At 44.1% G+C, this 19,450-nt stretch overlaps 1 protein-coding gene across 1 annotated transcript in view; it reads left to right on the plus strand.

The window, feature by feature from the left end:
- The window catches only part of ZNF804A (zinc finger protein 804A), a 204,816-nt gene that overhangs the window by 128,979 nt on the left and 56,387 nt on the right, over positions 1-19,450 (plus strand). Inside the window, exon 2 of the mRNA XM_069735555.1 lies at positions 17,565-17,708. Within this exon, the coding sequence (XP_069591656.1) occupies positions 17,565-17,708 (144 nt within the window). The remainder of the gene's footprint in view (positions 1-17,564; positions 17,709-19,450) is intronic.

The raw sequence follows: 19,450 nt of genomic DNA on the forward strand, positions 1-19,450 counted from the left end.
TGGTTCTGGTTGGGCATGCCCTCTTCTCCTGTTCAGGTCCCAGACATTGGCGCTCTCCTCACTGGCCGGGTCACGCTGCACGCTTGCAGTGTCATCCCTGCTCCCCGGCAGGTCAGCGTTCCATAGACTCATCTGTCGGAGCCACCACGCTACCTAGTGGTCACTGCCATATCGCGTCCTGTGCGACGTGACAGTCAATTATTGCAGCGTTTTTGCTGCAGATTCTACCCATACTAATGAGTGGGGAAAAATCTGAAAAAAAAATGCATGTAAAGAAACAGCATAAAATATGCTGCAAAAATACACCTATTTTATTCTGCTTTTTTCCTGCAAAGAGATGCAGAAATTTCTTTCACCCCCCAAAACAGGATGCTGTTATGATCACTTACCACAGCTTACAGTGGGGCAAAAAAGTATTTAGTCAGTCAGCAATAGTGCAAGATCCACCACTTAAAAAGATGAGAGGCGTCTGTAATTTACATCATAGGTAGACCTCAACTATGGGAGACAAACTGAGAAAAAAAAATCCAGAAAATCACATTGTCTGTTTTTTTAACATTTTATTTGCATATTATGGTGGAAAATAAGTATTTGGTCAGAAACAAAATTTCATCTCAATACTTTATAATATATCCTTTGTTGGCAATGACAGAGGTCAAACGTTTTCTGTAAGTCTTCACAAGGTTGCCACACACTGTTGTTAGTATGTTGGCCCATTCCTCCATGCAGATCTCCTCTAGAGCAGTGATGTTTTTGGCTTTTCGCTTGGCAACACGGACTTTCAACTCCCTCCAAAGGTTTTCTATAGGGTTGAGATCTGGAGACTGGCTAGGCCACTCCAGGACCTTGAAATGCTTCTTATGAAGCCACTCCTTCGTTGCCCTGGCGGTGTGCTTTGGATCATTGTCATGTTGAAAGACCCAGCCACGTTTCATCTTCAATGCCCTTGCTAATGGAAGGAGGTTTGCACTCAAAATCTCACGATACATGGCCCCATTCATTCTTTCATGTACCCGGATCAGTCTTCCTGGCCCCTTTGCAGAGAAACAGCCCCAAAGCATAATGTTTCCACCACCATGCTTTACAGTAGGTATGGTGTTTGATGGATGCAACTCAGTATTCTTTTTCCTCCAAACATGACAAGTTGTGTTTCTACCAAACAGTTCTAGTTTGGTTTCATCACACCATAGGACATTCTCCCAAAACTCCTCTGGATCATCCAAATGCTCTCTAGCAAACTTCAGACGGACCCGGACATGTACTGGCTTAAGCAGTGGGACACGTCTGGCACTGCAGGATCTGAGTCCATGGTGGCGTAGTGTGTTACTTATGGTAGGCCTTGTTACATTGGTCCCAGCTCTCTGCAGTTCATTCACTAGGTCCCCCCGCGTGGTTCTGGGATTTTTGCTCACCGTTCTTGTGATCATTCTGACCCCACGGGGTGGGATTTTGCGTGGAGCCCCAGATCGAGGGAGATTATCAGTGGTCTTGTATGTCTTCCATTTTCTAATTATTGCTCCCACTGTTGATTTCTTCACTCCAAGCTGGTTGGCTATTGCAGATTCAGTCTTCCCAGCCTGGTGCAGGGCTACAATTTTGTTTCTGGTGTCCTTTGACAGCTCGTTGGTCTTCACCATAGTGGAGTTTGGAGTCAGACTGTTTGAGGGTGTGCACAGGTGTCTTTTTATACTGATAACAAGTTTAAACAGGTGCCATTACTACAGGTAATGAGTGGAGGAAAGAGGAGACTCTTAAAGAAGAAGTTACAGGTCTGTGAGAGCCAGAAATCTTGATTGTTTGTTTCTGACCAAATACTTATTTTCCACCATAATATGCAAATAAAATGTTAAAAAAAACAGACAATGTGATTTTCTGGATTTTTTTTTCTCAGTTTGTCTCCCATAGTTGAGGTCTACCTATGATGTAAATTACAGACGCCTCTCATCTTTTTAAGTGGTGGAACTTGCACTATTGCTGACTGACTAAATACTTTTTTGCCCCACTGTATTTCACCACTATCTCCTCTGATAATGTCCAGAACAATTTGCAGTGATAGAGGCAGAGGAAACTGACAGCAGTGCTGTAGCTCTTTCACCGTCGGCCTGCAGCATTTTTTACTGAAAGGAGATGACATTGATGAGCAGTGATAGAAGCAGTGTGAGTGACAGCAGGGAAAGCCCTTGATGAGGATTCATTTCAGGGCTGTTAAAGAAGCTGTGGGTCGGCATTGCTGTCACTCACTCTGCTTCTATCTCCGCTCCCTGATGACATCTCGCTTTAGTAAAAGTGGCACAGAAGCTTCTGGGCAGCAGTGACCTAAGAAGGGTGGTGGCGATGATAGAAGGTTATGGGCGGCAGTGACAGAAGAAGGGTGGTGGTGATAGAAGGTTCTGGGCAGCAATTACCGAAGAAGGGTGGTGGCGATGATAGAAGGTTATGGGCGGCAGTGACAGAAGAAGGGTGGTGGTGATAGAAGGTTCTGGGCAGCAATGACCGAAGAAGGGTTGGGTGATGATAGAAGGTTATGGGCTGCAGTGACCGAAGAAGGGTGGTGACGATGATAGAAGGTTATGGGCAAACATATATTTCCTTTAAAAATTAACCTTTAATAATTCAATAAAAAACACCAACCCAGTGAAAAAAGGTATGTATATACCAAAAATATGTGACTTAATATTAATAAGCTGACCTGCAAGATAAACTACACTAGGCCTAGATTGCCCCTACGTAACTGTGGAGGTTGGCACCCTATAAGAACGATTTGGCTCCCCCACTCACCGTGGGCTATCCCTCACTGAACTAATCCAGCCCTATAGATATAGGTGGGAAAACAATGTATCAATGGAACAGAGATGAAAAGAAATTTTAGACAATACACTAAAATTTACCAGCGGGTATCTAAACAAACAACAAAAATACTAAAAAATCATCCAATTTCATGATTGAAACTCCACAATAGTAATTTGCCACATGATGAATTTGACAAATGGGCTCAGATGCTTCCCCTCAATGGGTGACCATCACAAGTGATTTTGAGGACAAATAATGACATTAATTGAACCTCCCTTAAAATGAAATTTAGATAAACATATTTATAATACCAGCAACATTAATGTCAAATTGGCAAATCAAGCCACAAAACTATTCAATGAACATAATAGAACAGCTAGGACTATATTTATCATGAATCAGATGCACCCCGATGCGTTTCCCCGTCAGTAGCACACAGGGGCGGATTATAATAAGGTCAATCTGGACGGTAGCCTGACTGGCGTATGGGGCACGGTGGGCAGAGGGGGCCCGCATCGGGCCCCGTCTCATCTGCTCACCAGGCCCCTACTGGCACTGCAGCAGTTTAATGGCCCGCACGTCAATAGTTAACAGCCGCCAGCCAATCGGAGGCTGGCAGCTGACGTCAGCCGCAGCACGCACGTCGCCAGCGTCTGACATGATTGTCAGTTGCTGGTGAGTGCGCGCTTCAGCTGCGTGGAGGGAGCTTTGCCGCAGGAGCACAGCCAGGTGAGAAGAACTTTTTTTTTTTAATTGAGAGCAGTGATCCGGGGGGGCCAGGGCAGAAGGCTGGAGACACTGAGGACAGAGATGCTGGACTCAGATGGGGCAGAGATGCTGGACACAGATGGGGCAGAGATGCTGGAGACACTGAGGACAGAGATGCTGGACACAGATGAGGGCAGAGATGCTGGACACAGATGGGGCAGAGATGCTGGACACAGATGGGGCAGAGATGCTGGAGACACTGAGGACAGAGATGCTGGACACAGATGAGGGCAGAGATGCTGGAGACACTGAGGATAAAGATGCTGGACACAGATGAGGGCAGAGATGCTGGACACAGATGGGGCAGAGATGCTGTAGACACTGAGGACAAAGATGCTGGACACAGATGAGGGCAGAGATGCTGGACACAGATGGGGCAGAGATGCTGGACACAGATGGGGCAGAGATGCTGGAGACACTGAGGACAGAGATGCTGGACACAGATGGGGCAGAGATGCTGGACACAGATGGGGCAGAGATGCTGGACACAGATGGGGCAGAGATGCTGGAGACACTGAGGACAAAGATGCTGGACACAGATGAGGGCAGAGATGCTGGACACAGATGGGGCAGAGATGCTGGACACAGATGGGGCAGAGATGCTGGAGACACTGAGGACAGAGATGCTGGACACAGATGAGGGCAGAGATGCTGGACACAGATGAGGCAGAGATGCTGGACACAGATGAGGGCAGAGATGCTGGACACAGATGAGGCAGAGATGCTGGACACACTGGGTGCTGAATGCTGGACACAGATGGGGCAGAGATGCTGGACATACTGGGGACAGAATGCTGGACACACTGGGGGCAGAATGCTGGACACACTGGGGGTTGAATGCTGGACACACTGGGGGCTGAATACTGGACACACTGGGGGCAGAATGCTGGACACACTGGGGGCTGAATGCTGGACACACTGGGGGCTGAATGCTGGACACACTGGGGGCTGAATGCTGGAGACACTGAGGGCAGAAATGCTGGACACTCTGGGGGAAGAAATGCTGGAGACACTGGGGGCAGAAATGCTGGAGACACTTGGGGCAGAAATGCTGGAGACACGGGACAGAATGCTGGAGACATAGGGAGCAGAATGGAGATACGGGGCAGAATGGAGATACGGGACAGGATTGGAGACACTGGGGGGCAGGATTGGAGACAGATCGTGCAGGATCATGGAGCAGGATTGGATCATGGGGCAGGATGGATACGATGGAGACAGATGGGGCAGGATGGGGAGATCATATGGGGCAGATTGGATACTCATGAGGGCAGGATGGGAGAACATATGGCTGAAGCAAGGAATGAGACACACAGGGGCCAGGATGGGGAATATTATTACCATAGGGGCTAATTTAGGGATATTATTACTGCAGTGATGTATTTATTTTATTTTTTGAGTATACTGTTTTAAATGAGGGGGCAGGCCCATTACTGTGCAGAGTGACACTATGTTGCCTCTTTTTCTTCATGTGATGTAATGTAGAAGTTGGGAAAAATTAAGTAATGTGTTCTGCAAGCGGAGCTCGAGATAACTGTGTTATTTCCTGCAGAGATGAGCCCTGGCTGGAAGAAGTGATGGCGGTCTGTGCTGGATGAAAGATGAAGGACTTCACCTAGAGACCTCACTGGTGAGTCAGTGTGTTACCTATACACTGACACTATACACTGTATACTATATACAGAGCTCCTGTGTATAATGTCACCAGTGATCACTGTATAACCTCTACACAGACACTGCATACTAAGTACAGATCTCCTGTGTATAATGGCACTTATGGTGATAGTATTGTGTTTTTTTATTGCTGATCAGTATTGCAGTATTAGGTCATTATGTGGTGGTGATATGTGGTCTGGACATGGTGTTGTGGTATTTGTCCCTTGTATGTGCTATTTGGTCACTTTGTGGTGGTAATATGTGGTCTGGTCATGGTGCAGTGGTATTTGTTCTTTGTATGTGATATTATTCAGTCACTGGTGGTAATATGTGGTCTGGTCATGGTGTTGTATTTGTTCCTTGTATGTGATATTATTGGTCATTTTAAAAATTGAAAAATAAATAAAAATATACCTAAATTATATTGCATATTTTAACAAATATTTAATAGGTTACAATAGAGTAGGGCCCGGCCAAAAGTGTATACCGTGTTATGGTGGCGGCTTGAAAAATCTTTTGGCCAAAACAAAAGCTGCCGGTTATATGTGTAATCTGGTGATGAACTGTTAATGTGTGATAGGCGAGAAGTAGAGTTTCACTCAGCAACTATTTTTTTGGAATAATCTGGTTCAGGTATATGATGACCCCGTCGCATAACCCCGTCACATGACCGGGGGGCCCACATAGTCTGAATAGCCTGAGGCCCTGGCTACCCTTAATCCACCCTGGTAGCACAGTTCATCAGGAGGTATCACAATATAGATGCCTGATGCCATGTTGGATGATGACCATTAACACATTAATTTACATTTCTTCAAATATATTTAACTGTGTAGAAGGTTATGGGCGTATGGGCGGCAGTGACAGAAGGGTGGTGGTGACGATAGAAGGTTAGGGGTGGCAGTGACCGACGAATGGTGGTGGCAATGATAGAAGGTTATGGGTGGCAGTGACCGAAGAAGGGTGGTGGTGATAATAGAAGGTTCTGGGCGACAGTGATAGAAGAAAGGTGGTGGCTATGATAGTAGGTTATGGGCAGCAGTGACAGAAAAAGGATGGTGGCAGTGATAGAAGCTGCAGGGCAGCAGTGACAGAAGCTGTGTCGCTGCGGTTACTTTGCCTCCATCACAGCAATTGATTCCAAACATCATCAGTGGATGGCAGTGAAAGAAACTATGGTATGTGACTGCAAGGTTATCCTTATGTTGACATCCTGTTTTAGATGCCCCTCTTACAATATGTTACAGAAAGTAAAGTTAAAGAAATAGGAATTAGGCAATTTTCAAATAAAACAGACTAGCTGGCCCGTGTGAAATTTTCACACATTGGTTGTCGGGGCGCATGCAATTTCAGGAAAATCAAGTTGGTCAAATGTCAATGTATTTAATGAGTTAATGAACACAGAGAGGTATTTATATATGTAGATTGCCATTACAATAAATTGGTTTGATAAGTAGAGGCTAAAAAAAGTCTTGATGTTGTGGTGCCACCTGCAGGTAATTGTTTTTTTCTGCATGTTTATGAAAATGAATGTTTAAACTGTATTTTTTGATCAAATCGTGAATGTGTGGTTTGTTTGTGTGTTTTCTTGCTGAAGGGGCCAAGTTTACCTTTCAAATGGTGTATTATTTGTGTGTGGGGGCGAAGTAATCATCGAAAAAGCAGTGCATATTTACAAATGTGCTTGCATATGTGACTCACCTGCAGTGGTGTGCAATCCTCAAATTTGCCTGACATAGGCTGGGCAAGCACTTCAGCAAGCTGGAAGGACCCCAAGGCAAATGCCACCAGCAGGTAATTTGACCTTTGAAATGATGTATCATATTTATGTGTTGGTGGAGTATAAACGGAGCAAGTGTGCAATTGAATGGGCAGTGCATGTTTACAAATGTGTTTGCATATGTGACTCACCTGCAGTGAATTGTGCTATCCTCCAATGTGCCTGAAATCAGCTAGGCAAGGAATTCGGCAAGCTGGAAAGCCCCCAAGACAAATGTTAGGATTTGTTTGTGATGTCTGTAAGCAGCTTTGTGGTAGTGTGCTTTGGGGTAGTGTGGTGCCACCTGCAGGTAATTTTTCCTTACTGCAGGTTTATGAAAATTAATGTTTAAACTGTATTTTGTGATCTGAAGGGGGCAAATTTACCTTTCAAATGGTGTATCATTTGTGTGTGTGTGTGTGCAGTATGAATGGAGATACAAAGTAATCAACGAAAAAGAGTGTTTAGAAATAATATAGAAGGATTACAAATGTGGTAGGGACTTATAAATATATATATTTATACAGGGTGTTTTATGTAACGTACAACCCCTTTAATATATCATATAATAATAAACTCCATATTATGCAGTCTTCCTTCCTTGCTCAAAAAAAAGTAAAATTCTCAAGTAAAGCCCTCTGCAGATGTAATAAATGATCGGTCGGAACATAATGAAATGTTCTCTTCAACTCTAATTTCCATTCTGCAGTGTTGCAGTAAGTGCCTGGACACAATCCATAATGGATAGATATTTAGATTTATGAATAATTATGAAAAGTCAGTAGGTTTATTAGTTTTATGTCACACTACACTATATCAGACACTTCTGTGTTTCAATATGCTGCGTAATCATTTCAGCTCAAATTGCATATTGATTTTTAGCACAGAAATGATTCAAATTATAATTCTCTAAATCAAAATGCTCCTTTTAATCTCTAAACTTAAACGTCTGAAGTTTATCACTGAATACACTGTGTCATGTTTTATTCTCTGTATTATTTTAAGCAATACCTCTATATTTAATGCAAAGCTATTATCAGAAAATGACCCACTGTTTAACCCCTTACCGGCATCAGACATACTATACCGTCCGATGCCGGCTCCCCTGCTTTGATGCAGGGCTCCGCGGTGAGCCCGCACCAAAGCCGGGACATGTCAGCTGTTTTGAACAGCTGACATGTGCCCGTAATAGGCGCGGGCAGAATCGCGATCTGCCCGCACCTATTAACTAGTTAAATGCCGCTGTCAAACGCAGACAGCGGCATTTAACTACCGGCCGGGCGGCCGGAAATGACGTCATCGCCGACCCACGTCACATGATCGGGGGTCGGCGATGCTTGTGAATGGTAACCATAGAGGTCCTTGAGACCTCTATGGTTACTGATTGCCCGTCGCTGTGAGCGCCACCCTGTGGTCGGCGCTCACAGCACACGTGCAATTCTGCTACATAGCAGCGATCAGCAGATCGCTGCTATGTAGCAGAGCCGATCGTGCTGTGCCTGCTTCTAGCCTCTCATGGAGGCTATTGAAGCATGGCAAAAGTTAAAAAAAAAAGTTTAAAAAAATGTGAAAAAAATAAAAAAAACATAAAAGTTTAAATCACCCCCCTTTCGCCCCAATCAAAATAAATCAATAAATCAATCGCCCGATCTATCAATTAAAAAAAAGTATTAACCTGATCGCTAAACAGCGTAGCGGGAAAAAATTCGAAACGCCAGAATTACGTTTTTTTGGTTGCCGCGACATTGCATTAAAATGCAATAACGGGCGATCAAAAGAACGTATCTGCACCAAAATGCTATCATTAAAAACGTCATCTCGGCACGCAAAAAATAAGCCCTCAACCGACCCCAGATGATGAAAAATGGAGACGCTACGAGTATCGGAAAATGGCGCAATTTTTTTTTTTTTTTTTTTAGCAAAGTTTGGAATTTTTTTTCACCACTTAGATAAAAAATAACCTAGTCATGTTTGGTGTCTATGAACTCGTAATGACCTGGAGAATCATAATGCCCGGTCAGTTTTAGCATTTAGTGAACCTAGCAAAAAAGCCAAACAAAAAACCAATGTGGGATTGCACTTTTTTTGCAATTTCACCGCACTTGGAATTTTTTTCCCGTTTTCTAGTACACGACATGCTAAAACCAATGATGTCGTTCAAAAGTACAACTCGTCTCGCAAAAAATAAGCCCTCACATGGCCAAATTGACAGAAAAATAAAAAAGTTATGGCTCTGGGAAGGAGGGGAGCGAAAAACGAACACGGAAAAACGAAAAATCCCCCGGTCATGAAGGGGTTAAATTAGGTTATAAAAAGAAAATAAAAAATAGCAGCATTTTTTTATAATGTGTATTAGAAATATAAAATAGAAATCTTGAAATTTTCATACATTTTAGACTCTATCTTCCTGCAGCTTTAGGAAATGCACACCTACATTAGCCTCACCCTATCTTTTGCATTGATGCATCTAATGAGCATGTGCAAAAGTAATTGAGAACAGAGGGGATCGAGATCATCTGTGACATCTCCTATTGTGATTGGATGACCCCGTGTTATCAACTGTGCCTTGAGGTGCTACGCAGTCATTATAATTCTGCTTCTGCTAATGAGGAAACCTCTGTAAACTCATCCTGGAAAGACACAAAGTATGACTATAATATATTCCCAGTAACTACTGTGAAAATTACAAGATTGCATTTTCTTATTCTTTCTGAGATCTTTTGAAGTAACTTTCTTTTATCTATTATTTTGTAAATCGCTCCAATTCCATAGTATTTGGAACTCTTGTTTGTAAGACTTAGGTCAATAACAAGTAAGTATGCAGCCGGCTCCCTCTAGTGGTGGCACCAGAGATCTGTGTGTTATATATTAAAGAGGACCTGTCAATAAGTCAAAAGTAGCAGTTTTTTGCTCTTATTTTATCCCTGCTGTTCCCCTAAGTATTCCGTAATTTTTTTGTATTCACCATATAGTTGCAGAGGTATGGGCCCTTTTATTTAGTGTTAAGAACGCCACAACACTTTGAGTTACAGCTGGTTCATTGCCTCTGTGCAGAGGAAGCCGTCAATAAAAGTGCCAGGGCGTGCTTACTGCTGTATACAGTGAGTGGTGCTGTGGGAGATGACTTTAGCTGCTCCATTCACGCCCCTATGACTGAAAGCCAGCAGCTCCTAGGAGGAAATAAGTCCATTTTCTCCCAGCACCTGCACTTTCAGAAAGGTGTCTGTGCAGTAGCGCTATTTACCTGCACAGTAACCCTTTATCTGCAAATAAATAGCGTTTTCTATGATGACAGGTTCGATTAAAGTATATTCCCACCTCAGCTTTCAATCAACATTATTTATTCCACATGATTTTATTTTAAAAGTTATTATCTCCAAAGTGGATTTCTTGGTGAAGATGAGAGAAAAGACCAGACAGACTGCACTAAAGGCTGCCTGCAAATATGCTCTTTGATACTACACTAATATTGACATATAGATTGTGAGATGGTGCCATAGACTAACATTAAGAATAACATAAGTTCGTAATTCAGATGTGCAAATAGGTGACCGTTAGGCTAAGATCACATGAGCGTAAATTCTCTCATCCGACAGCATTGGGTCAGTTATGCGAATCGCACTCTGATTAGAGTGTGATTATAGTGTGATCTGATTCTCTTGGATGAGAAGATGATGGAGAACAAAATTTCTCCATCTTCTCCATTCTATCAGTCCGTGGAAATCGGACTGCGCTCAAATGTCATCCGAGTGCAGTCTAATGTTTTCCACGGACACATTGACTTGCGTGGTCGTGTGCGAACCAAACATTGGATCAAACTTGGGCATGCTGCATTTTTTTCAACAGACAGACTGTCTACTTTCAGAAATGGAATATCGCAGGCATGAATTGTCACAAATCCCCATTAAACACTGAAATCTCCCTCAAGTATCAGTGGTCACAGGTTACAATATTTTCTATATGGTATATAATGGCAGAGACAGTCCCGATGTGCAGCATGTTTGATGGCCCGGAAGATTTAATCACACAACATACAGTAGACATTTTATTGGTAAATCTGCAATTTTACATGTGCTGCTCCAGGTGAGGGACGATCTTATTACAACTGTGTATGGGTTGTATTCTATTGAAGAAACTCCTGTCTGCAACTCAGATAGTGATTTACAGCTTCCAGCTGCTCTTTATATCTTTCTACATGTAAGGACTTGATTTTTTATATTACTGATCTGCATATTTTCTTGAATCTTCATTTTTCTTTTTTTTTACGTGACGTTTTTAGGCTTTGGTATCCATTACTACTCTTCTAGAATTAATACTGAAACTTGTGAGAACACTGAATGTCATTTTCTCGTGATACATTGCCTTTAACCCTATCAGTTGCTTTCATTGATCTACCATTTGTGGTCGTCTAATTTCTCTAAGTCTCTTTTAAACCACTTTTCATTATAAACGTCGCGCCCATCACGGCATGGTGCAGTCAAATCATAAACCATTCCACCGACACTATGCTTTCCATTCTTATAATTAGATTATTATGCGTAGATTGATAGCTTTGGCTTTGCAAAGTGTAAAGCATAACTAATCCAGGATGAATAATAGATTTAATCACCTTATTGAGAAACTTGCCAATATTTAATAAAAGATTTTGGACTTTGGCTTAAAAAAAACAACAAAACAAACACCTTTTGGCATAAAGGCAAAGTGCCAGATATCTGTTCTGTAATCAAAATTGGTAAGGTGAAAAAAAAGAAAGAATAATTTTAGAGTAGAACAGAGTGTATTTCAGGCATGTGGCCAGATGAGATTCAATATTAGATCATGCTTCAAGGTAGAAAATTGCTGCATAAACTGGAAAGTAAGTTACAACTACTTTTACATCTATAAAAGGACCATGGAATTCAGCAATGCAGAAACTATTAAAGGGAATCTGTCTCCTCATTTTTAGTATATAAGCTGCGGCCACCATCATTAGGGGCTTATCTATAGCATTATGTAATGCTGTGTATAAGCCCCCGATGTATCCTGAAAGCTAAGAAAAACAAGTTAGATTATACTCACCCAGGGGCGGTCCGGTGCGGTCCGGTCCGATGGGCGTCGAAGGTCCTAGTCCAGCACCTCCCATCTTCATGCGATGACGTCCTCTTCTTTGCTTCCTGTTGCAGCTCCTGCGCAGGCGTACTGATTTGCCCTGTTGAGAGCAGCGTAAAGTACTGCAGTGCGCAGGCGCTGGGCCTCTCTGACCTTTCCCGGCGCCTGCGCACTGCAGTACTTTGCTCTGCCCTCAACAGGGCAGAGAATTACACCTGCACAGGAGTCGCAACAGGAAGCAAAGAAGAGGACGTCATCGAAAGAAAATGGGAGGCACCGGCCCCGGACCTTCGACGCCCATCGGATCCGGACTGCACCGGACCGCCCCCGGGTGAGTATAATCTAACTTGTTTTTCTTATCTTTCACGATACATCGGGGGCTTATACACAGCATTACATAATGTTGTAGATAAGCCCCTAAGGCTGCTTTCACACATCAGGTTTTTGGTTTCAGGCTAAATTCGGCAAATTTGCTAAAAAACGGATCCGGCGTAAATTGTGAAAAACTGATGCACCGGATCCGTTTTTTTAGCTGGATCCAGCTCTCTGTATGGCGCATGGTTTTTGACTGCCGAGAGAGAGAGAGAGAGAGAGATTTCGTGCCACAATCAAAAACAAAGCTTCTGGGCATGCTCAATGTGTAAAAACGGATTCGGTCGCCGGATACGTTCATTCACACATCAGTTCCATGCGTTTATTGCCTGAAACGTCACTTCAGCCTTTTTCGCCGGACACAAAAAACGTTGCAGGAGACGTTTTTGTGTCCAGCAAAAAAGCCTGAAGGGGCGGATCAGGCACAAAATGGATGAAACGCATGTCCTTCAGGCACAATCCGGCGCTAATACAACTCTATGGGAAAAAAACTGATCCGGCATAAGAAAAAAACGGATACGGATTGTGCCTGAAACTGCCGGATTGTGTCTGAAAGAAAAAACCTGATGTGTGAAAGCAGCCTAATGGTGGTGGCCGCAGTTTATATGCGAAAAAATGAGGAGACAGATTCCCTTTAAAGTAATTTTTTTTTGTTTCTTAGTGTTCAAATGGATTACAAAATGATGTCCGATAAAACATCAGATAGCACTCGCACGATGTATACGCTCATGTGAGCAGGGGTGGATTAAGGGTAGCCAGGGCCCCGGGCTGTTCAGACACTGTGGGCCCCCCCGGTCATGTGACGGGGGTCATGTGACGGGGTCATGTGACAGGAGTCATGTGACGGGAGTCATGTGACGGGAGTCATGATATACCCGAACCAGATTATTCCAGAAAAATGTCCGGGCCCCACTCTACTGTAACCTATTAAATATTTGTTAAAATCTGCAATACAATTTAGGTATATTTTGACCAATAATATCACATACAAGGAACAAATACCACCGCCCCATGACCAGACCACAAATTACAACCACAGTGATCGAATAATATCACATACAAGGAACAAATACCACCGCACCATGACCAGACCACAAATTACAACCACAGTGATCGAATAATATCACATACAAGGAACAAATACCACCGCACCATGTCAAGACCACATATTACCACCACTTGGTGACCAAATAGTACATACAAGGGACAAATACCAAAACACCATTTCCAGTCCACATATTACCACCACAATAGTGACTGAATACTACAATACTGATCAGTAATAAAAATTAAAAAAAAACACAATACTATTACCATAAGTGCCAGTATTCACAGGAGATCTGTACTTAGTATGCAGTGTCTGTGTAGAGGTAATACAGAGATCACTGGTGGTATTATACACAGGAGCTCTGTATATAATATATAGGTAATACTGTGATCACTGGTGACATTGTACACAGGACCGCTGTATATAGTATACAGTGTATAGTGTCAGTGTATAGGTAACACTGACTCACCAGTGACGTCTCTAGGTGAAGTCCTTCATCTTTCATCCAGCACAGACCGCCATCATTTCTTCCAGCCAGGACTCGTTTCTGCAGGAAATAATAGTTATCTCGAGCTCCGCTTGCAGAACACATTACTTAATTTTTCACAACTTCTACATTACACCACATGAAGAAAAAAAGGCGACATAGTGTCACTCTACACAGTAACAGGACCGCCCCCCCATTTAAAACAGTATACTCAAAAAATAAAATAAATACATCACTGCAGTAATAATATCCCTTAATTAGCCCCTATGGTAATAATATTCCCCACCCTGGCCCCGTGTGTCTCATTCCTGGCTCCAGCCATATGTTCTCGCATCCTGCCCTCATGAGTATCCATTCTACCCCATATGATCTCCACATCCTGCCCCATATGTCTCCATCGTATCCATCCTGCCCCAGGATCCAATCCTGCCCCATGTCTTTCATTCTGCCCGGTGTCTCCAATCATGCCCCGTGTCTACATTCTGCCCATGCCTCCAGTCCTGCCCCCAGTGTGTCCAGCAATCTGCCCCAGTATGTCCAGCATATTGCCCCAGTGTCCAGCAATCTGCCCCAGTGTGTCCAGCAATCTGCCCCAGTGTGTCCAGCATATTACCCCCATTATGTCCAGCAATCTGCCCCAGTATGTCCAGTATATTGCCCCAGTGTGTCCAGCATATTGCCCCCAGACAGTGTGTCCAGGATTACCCCCAGACAGTGTCCAGCATATTACCACCAGTGTGTCCAGCAATCTGCCCCAGTGTCTCCAGCAATCTGCCCCAGCGTCCTCCAGCAATCTGCCCCAGCGTCCTCCAGCAATCTGCCCCAGTGTCCTCCAGCATTGCCCCAGTGTCCTCCAGCATTGCCCCAGTGTCCTCCAGCATTGCCCCAGTGTCCTCCAGCATTGCCCCAGTGTCCTCCAGCAATCTGCCCCAGCGTCCTCCAGCAATCTGCCCCAGCGTCCTCCAGCAATCTGCCCCAGCGTCCTCCAGCATTGCCCCAGTGTCCTCCAGCAATCTGCCCCAGCGTCCTCCAGCAATCTGCCCCAGCGTCCTCCAGCAATCTGCCCCAGTGTCCTCCAGCATTGCCCCAGTGTCCTCCAGCAATCTGCCCCAGTGTCCTCCAGCATTGCCCCAGTGTCCTCCAGCCATCTGCCCCAGTGTCCTCCAGCCATCTGCCCGTGTCCTCCAGCAATCTGCCCCAGTGTCCTCCAGCAATCTGCCCCAGCGTCCTCCAGCAATCTGCCCCAGTGTCCTCCAGCATTGCCCCAGTGTCCTCCAGCCATCTGCCCCAGCGTCCTCCAGCATTCTGCCCCAGTGTCCTCCAGCATTGCCCCAGTGTCCTGCAGCATTGCCCCAGTGTCCTCCAGCATTGCCCCAGCGTCCTCCAGCAATCTGCCCCAGCGTCCTCCAGCAATCTGCCCCAGCGTCCTCCAGCAATCTGCCCCAGTGTCCTCCAGCATTGCCCCAGTGTCCTCCAGCATTGCCCCAGTGTCCTCCAGCAATCTGCCCCAGCGTCCTCCAGCAATCTGCCCCAGCGTCCTCCAGCAATCTGCCCCAGCGTCCTCCAGCAATCTGCCCCAGCGTCCTCCAGCAATCTGCCCCAGTGTCCTCCAGCATTGCCCCAGTGTCCTCCAGCCATCTGCCCGTGTCCTCCAGCAATCTGCCCCAGCGTCCTCCAGCAATCTGCCCCAGTGTGTCCACCGTTATAAAAAAAAACAAAAAAAAAACAAAACAATCTCCTCACCTGTCCGCACTCCAGCGGCGAGCTCCCTCCAACAGAGCACACTCGCCGGCGACTGACAATGACGTCAGACGCCGGCGACGTGTGCGCTGCGGCTGACTTCAGCTGCCAGCCTCCAACTGGCTGGCGGCTGTTGTTAACTATCGCCCGCACGTCAATAGGAAACCGCCGCAGCGCTGCAAGGGGCCCGGTGAGCAGATAAGAAGGGGCCCGATGCGGGCCCCCTCTCTCTGCCCATCGGGTATGGGGGCACATAAATGCCGGCGGCGGCGGGCATTCACAGATGATTAGCAGAGGGTCAATCTCTGCAGTAGCCCAGGGCCCCCCCGACCACTGGGCCCTGGGCTACCGCCCATATTGACCCTCTGATAATCCGCCCCTGCATGTGAGCAAGCCCTTAAAGAGAAAGTAAAAATGTACATTTAAATATTGATAGTAGAAAGCTATAATTAAAATATATATAAAACGCTATGATAGGGACATAGAGACAATAATAGTATAGATCTTGACATAGGTTATTATGACCTGTTTTCACATTGCATTGTCAGTCTTTGTTTACTGCATGCACTGGAAAAACAGATCGGTTTGACCTCAATTTGGATGGTTAAGTGTTAGGATTTCTTACTGTCAGGAATATAAGCCAGGCAAAAGAGAAATCTAGATCAAATCAACATTTGCTTTGACCACCCCTTCACTTCTTAGAGAACTAATCACAGATCTGTGGATTTGCACAAAGTCTTCTGTTTCTTCATGTAATCCCGGACAGACTCATTGTTGTTGAGATCAAGAATCTGTTGGGGCCAAGTCAACACTTCCAGGACTCCTTGTTCTTATTTGATGTCACAAGTCATACATTATGGCGAGACTGAGCAAAGCAACAAGACAGAAGGTAGTTATATTGCATCAGCAAGGTCTCTCCCAGGCAAAGATATCAAAGCAGACTGGAGTTTGAAGATGTGCTGTTCAAGCTCTTTTAATGAAGCAACAGCAAAAAATAGGCAACATCAAGGACCATGGATGCAGTGGTCGGCCAAAGAAACTTAGTGCAGCAGTTGACCAGTCACGGCTCATAGCAAGTGAGCATTTCTGCTACTCAGAGCAGGGCTGTAGCACAGGCGACCGCATGATCACAGCTAGTAGTCTCCCATGGAGACTATTGAAGCAAGTAAAAAGTAAAGAAAAAATGTTTTTAAAAATATTTAAAAAATTAAAAAAATAAATGTTCAAATCATCCCCCTCTCAACCCATTCAAAATAGAACAATAACAAAAAATGCACATATTTGGTATCACCGCGTTCAAGGACATCTGCAAGGAGTTTGTATGTTCTCCCCGTGTTTGCGTGGGTTTCCTCTGGGTTCGCCGGTTCCTCCCGCACTCCAAAGACATACTGATAGGTAATTTAGATTGTGAGCCCCATTGGGGACAGTGACAATAATGTATGTAAAGCACTGCGGAATATGATGACGCTATATAAGTAAACATGATAAATAATTGGGTTCTGCAAAGATCAAGCAGCTCTCAGATCAAGAAAAAATAGAGATTTGCTTGAGAGTTTGATTAGCTCTTGTGTATACATTATCTGTGTAGTATTTTTGGAAGGTGGTAGGGGTTGAAGGAAACTGTTAAAAATAGTCAAAGTCAATGTGATTGCGTTTTACGTCAGAGCAATCTTTCAGCCATGCTTTGGACCAGTACGGAAGTTGTGTTTTTATAGATTGATCCTACTAATAGGCCAAAAACCATTAGGCTGGAGCTGCTAAAAACAACACATGTCTAAGCACATTGGCTTAATTACTTAACGGGTTGCAATGTTCACTTAAGCAAATCAATAATTATCTCACTTCTTTTCTTTAAGGACTTGTCTGAAAAGGAAAATTCAAGAGGAAATGCATTGGAATCACTGAAAGCAAATTTCTATTGTGAACTATGTGATAAGCAATATTATAAACACCAGGAATTCGATAACCATATTAATTCTTATGATCACGCACACAAACAGGTAAGATTTCGTCATCTGCCTTACATTGTAGAATTTCAAAATGTTTTTATTATGACACATGCACTAAGCTATATTACTGATCTGTATTGTAAAGAACCCATAAAATGGTCAGAACCCATATTGTCGGTTTATGAGTAGAGTTGAGCTAATTTGTTCGTATTCGGTTGCCGAATCTGAATTTGCCATATTCGTGCCATATTTGTACCCTATTCATGCCGAATGTGTGTTTGTTGATTGGTTCCGAACATATTCGGTAATTTCTTCTCCCATTGATTCTAATGACGTTCGGCTGTGTTCGACGAATATCGCAAAAGCAATATTCACTGCCTATCATATTCAGAACTGAATCCGAATAAATTCGCTCAACTCTATTTATGAGCTTCTGAATTCTTAAAGAAGCACTATCAGCAAAAACTGTATTGCCTAATCCTTTCTAAATATGTATATGATGTAGTGTAGATGCATTAAAATAGTTTACCGATTGCCGTCTTCCCTGGTTGAGTTGCTGGTCCACTCTTTGTCTAGATCAAATGGCTTCAAATCAAACTGGTCAGATAACACAGGGGTTTATGGGTGGACTGGAAATCACTTTCGTAATGTAAATCTATGGAGGCTTGTTTTGAGGCTCTATAGGCTTATGTTAGTGGAAGTAGCACTACTCGCACAGCAGTCCTTGTGCTAGGAAAAATGAGGAGCGCTCGCGTGATCCAGAAAAGGACTAAAGCGATGTGGGGACTAGCAAGTATTTTAATGGACCTACGTAACATCACATATACATTTAGAAAGGATTAGGGGAAAAAAAATTGAGTTTGTGCGCTTCTTTGTGTAGGCGCACAGAGGGTTTTTTCTCACTTATCATCTGGAATTCTTCATAAAATATTGTGACTAGGGTTGAGCGAAATGGATCGGACAAATTAAAAAATCGCCGACTTTCAGCAAAGTCAGGTTTCATGAAACCCGACCCGATCCTAGTGTGGGATCGGCCATGAGGTCGGAGATCTGCGCGCAAAAGTCACGTTTCGTATGACACTTTCAGCGCCATTTTTCAGCCAATGAAGAAGGACGCAGAGTGTGGGCAGCGTGATGACATAGGTCTCGGTCCCCACCATCTTACAGAAGGGCATGACAGTGATTGGCTTGCTTTCTGCGGCATCACAGGGGCTATAACGGTGCGTGCACGCTGGCCGCCATCTTACTTCTGCCGATCTTAGCATAGGGAGAGGTTGCTGCAGCTTCATCAGAAGAAGGGATATAGTTAGGAAGGGAAGATTAACCCCCAAACTGCTTGTTCTGTAGCGATTTCCACTGTCCAACACCACCATTTTTTTGCAGGGACAGTGGAGGCTATATTTTTGTGCATCATCTCTGTAGCTTATTAGGTTGCCTTATAAGGCTCCCTGATAGCTGCATTGCTGTTTGCACGCTGCTGTGCAAACCAACTGCTTTTTTAAAAGCAAAAATCCTGTTGCTCCTTTCTGCACAGTTATCTTGTTTATTTGTCCACACTTTTGTGTGCAGCAGTCATTTTTATTGCTGTCATACTTTTCCTGAGATCATTGTAGGGAGATTGAAATTGTACTACAGTCCTTGTATTTTTTCATATATCTTCCAGCCACTTTCTGCCACTTACATTGTGTTGTTATATACACTGGGCCTGAGTTTTGGTTCAGTCTCCCCAATAAAAATGAGATTCAAATTCTCACAAAGTGGATATACTTCAGTCCTGTTAGTTTGTCGTATAT

Source organism: Ranitomeya imitator, chromosome 7 (assembly GCF_032444005.1).
Source record: "Ranitomeya imitator isolate aRanImi1 chromosome 7, aRanImi1.pri, whole genome shotgun sequence".
Taxonomy (NCBI): domain Eukaryota; kingdom Metazoa; phylum Chordata; class Amphibia; order Anura; family Dendrobatidae; genus Ranitomeya; species Ranitomeya imitator.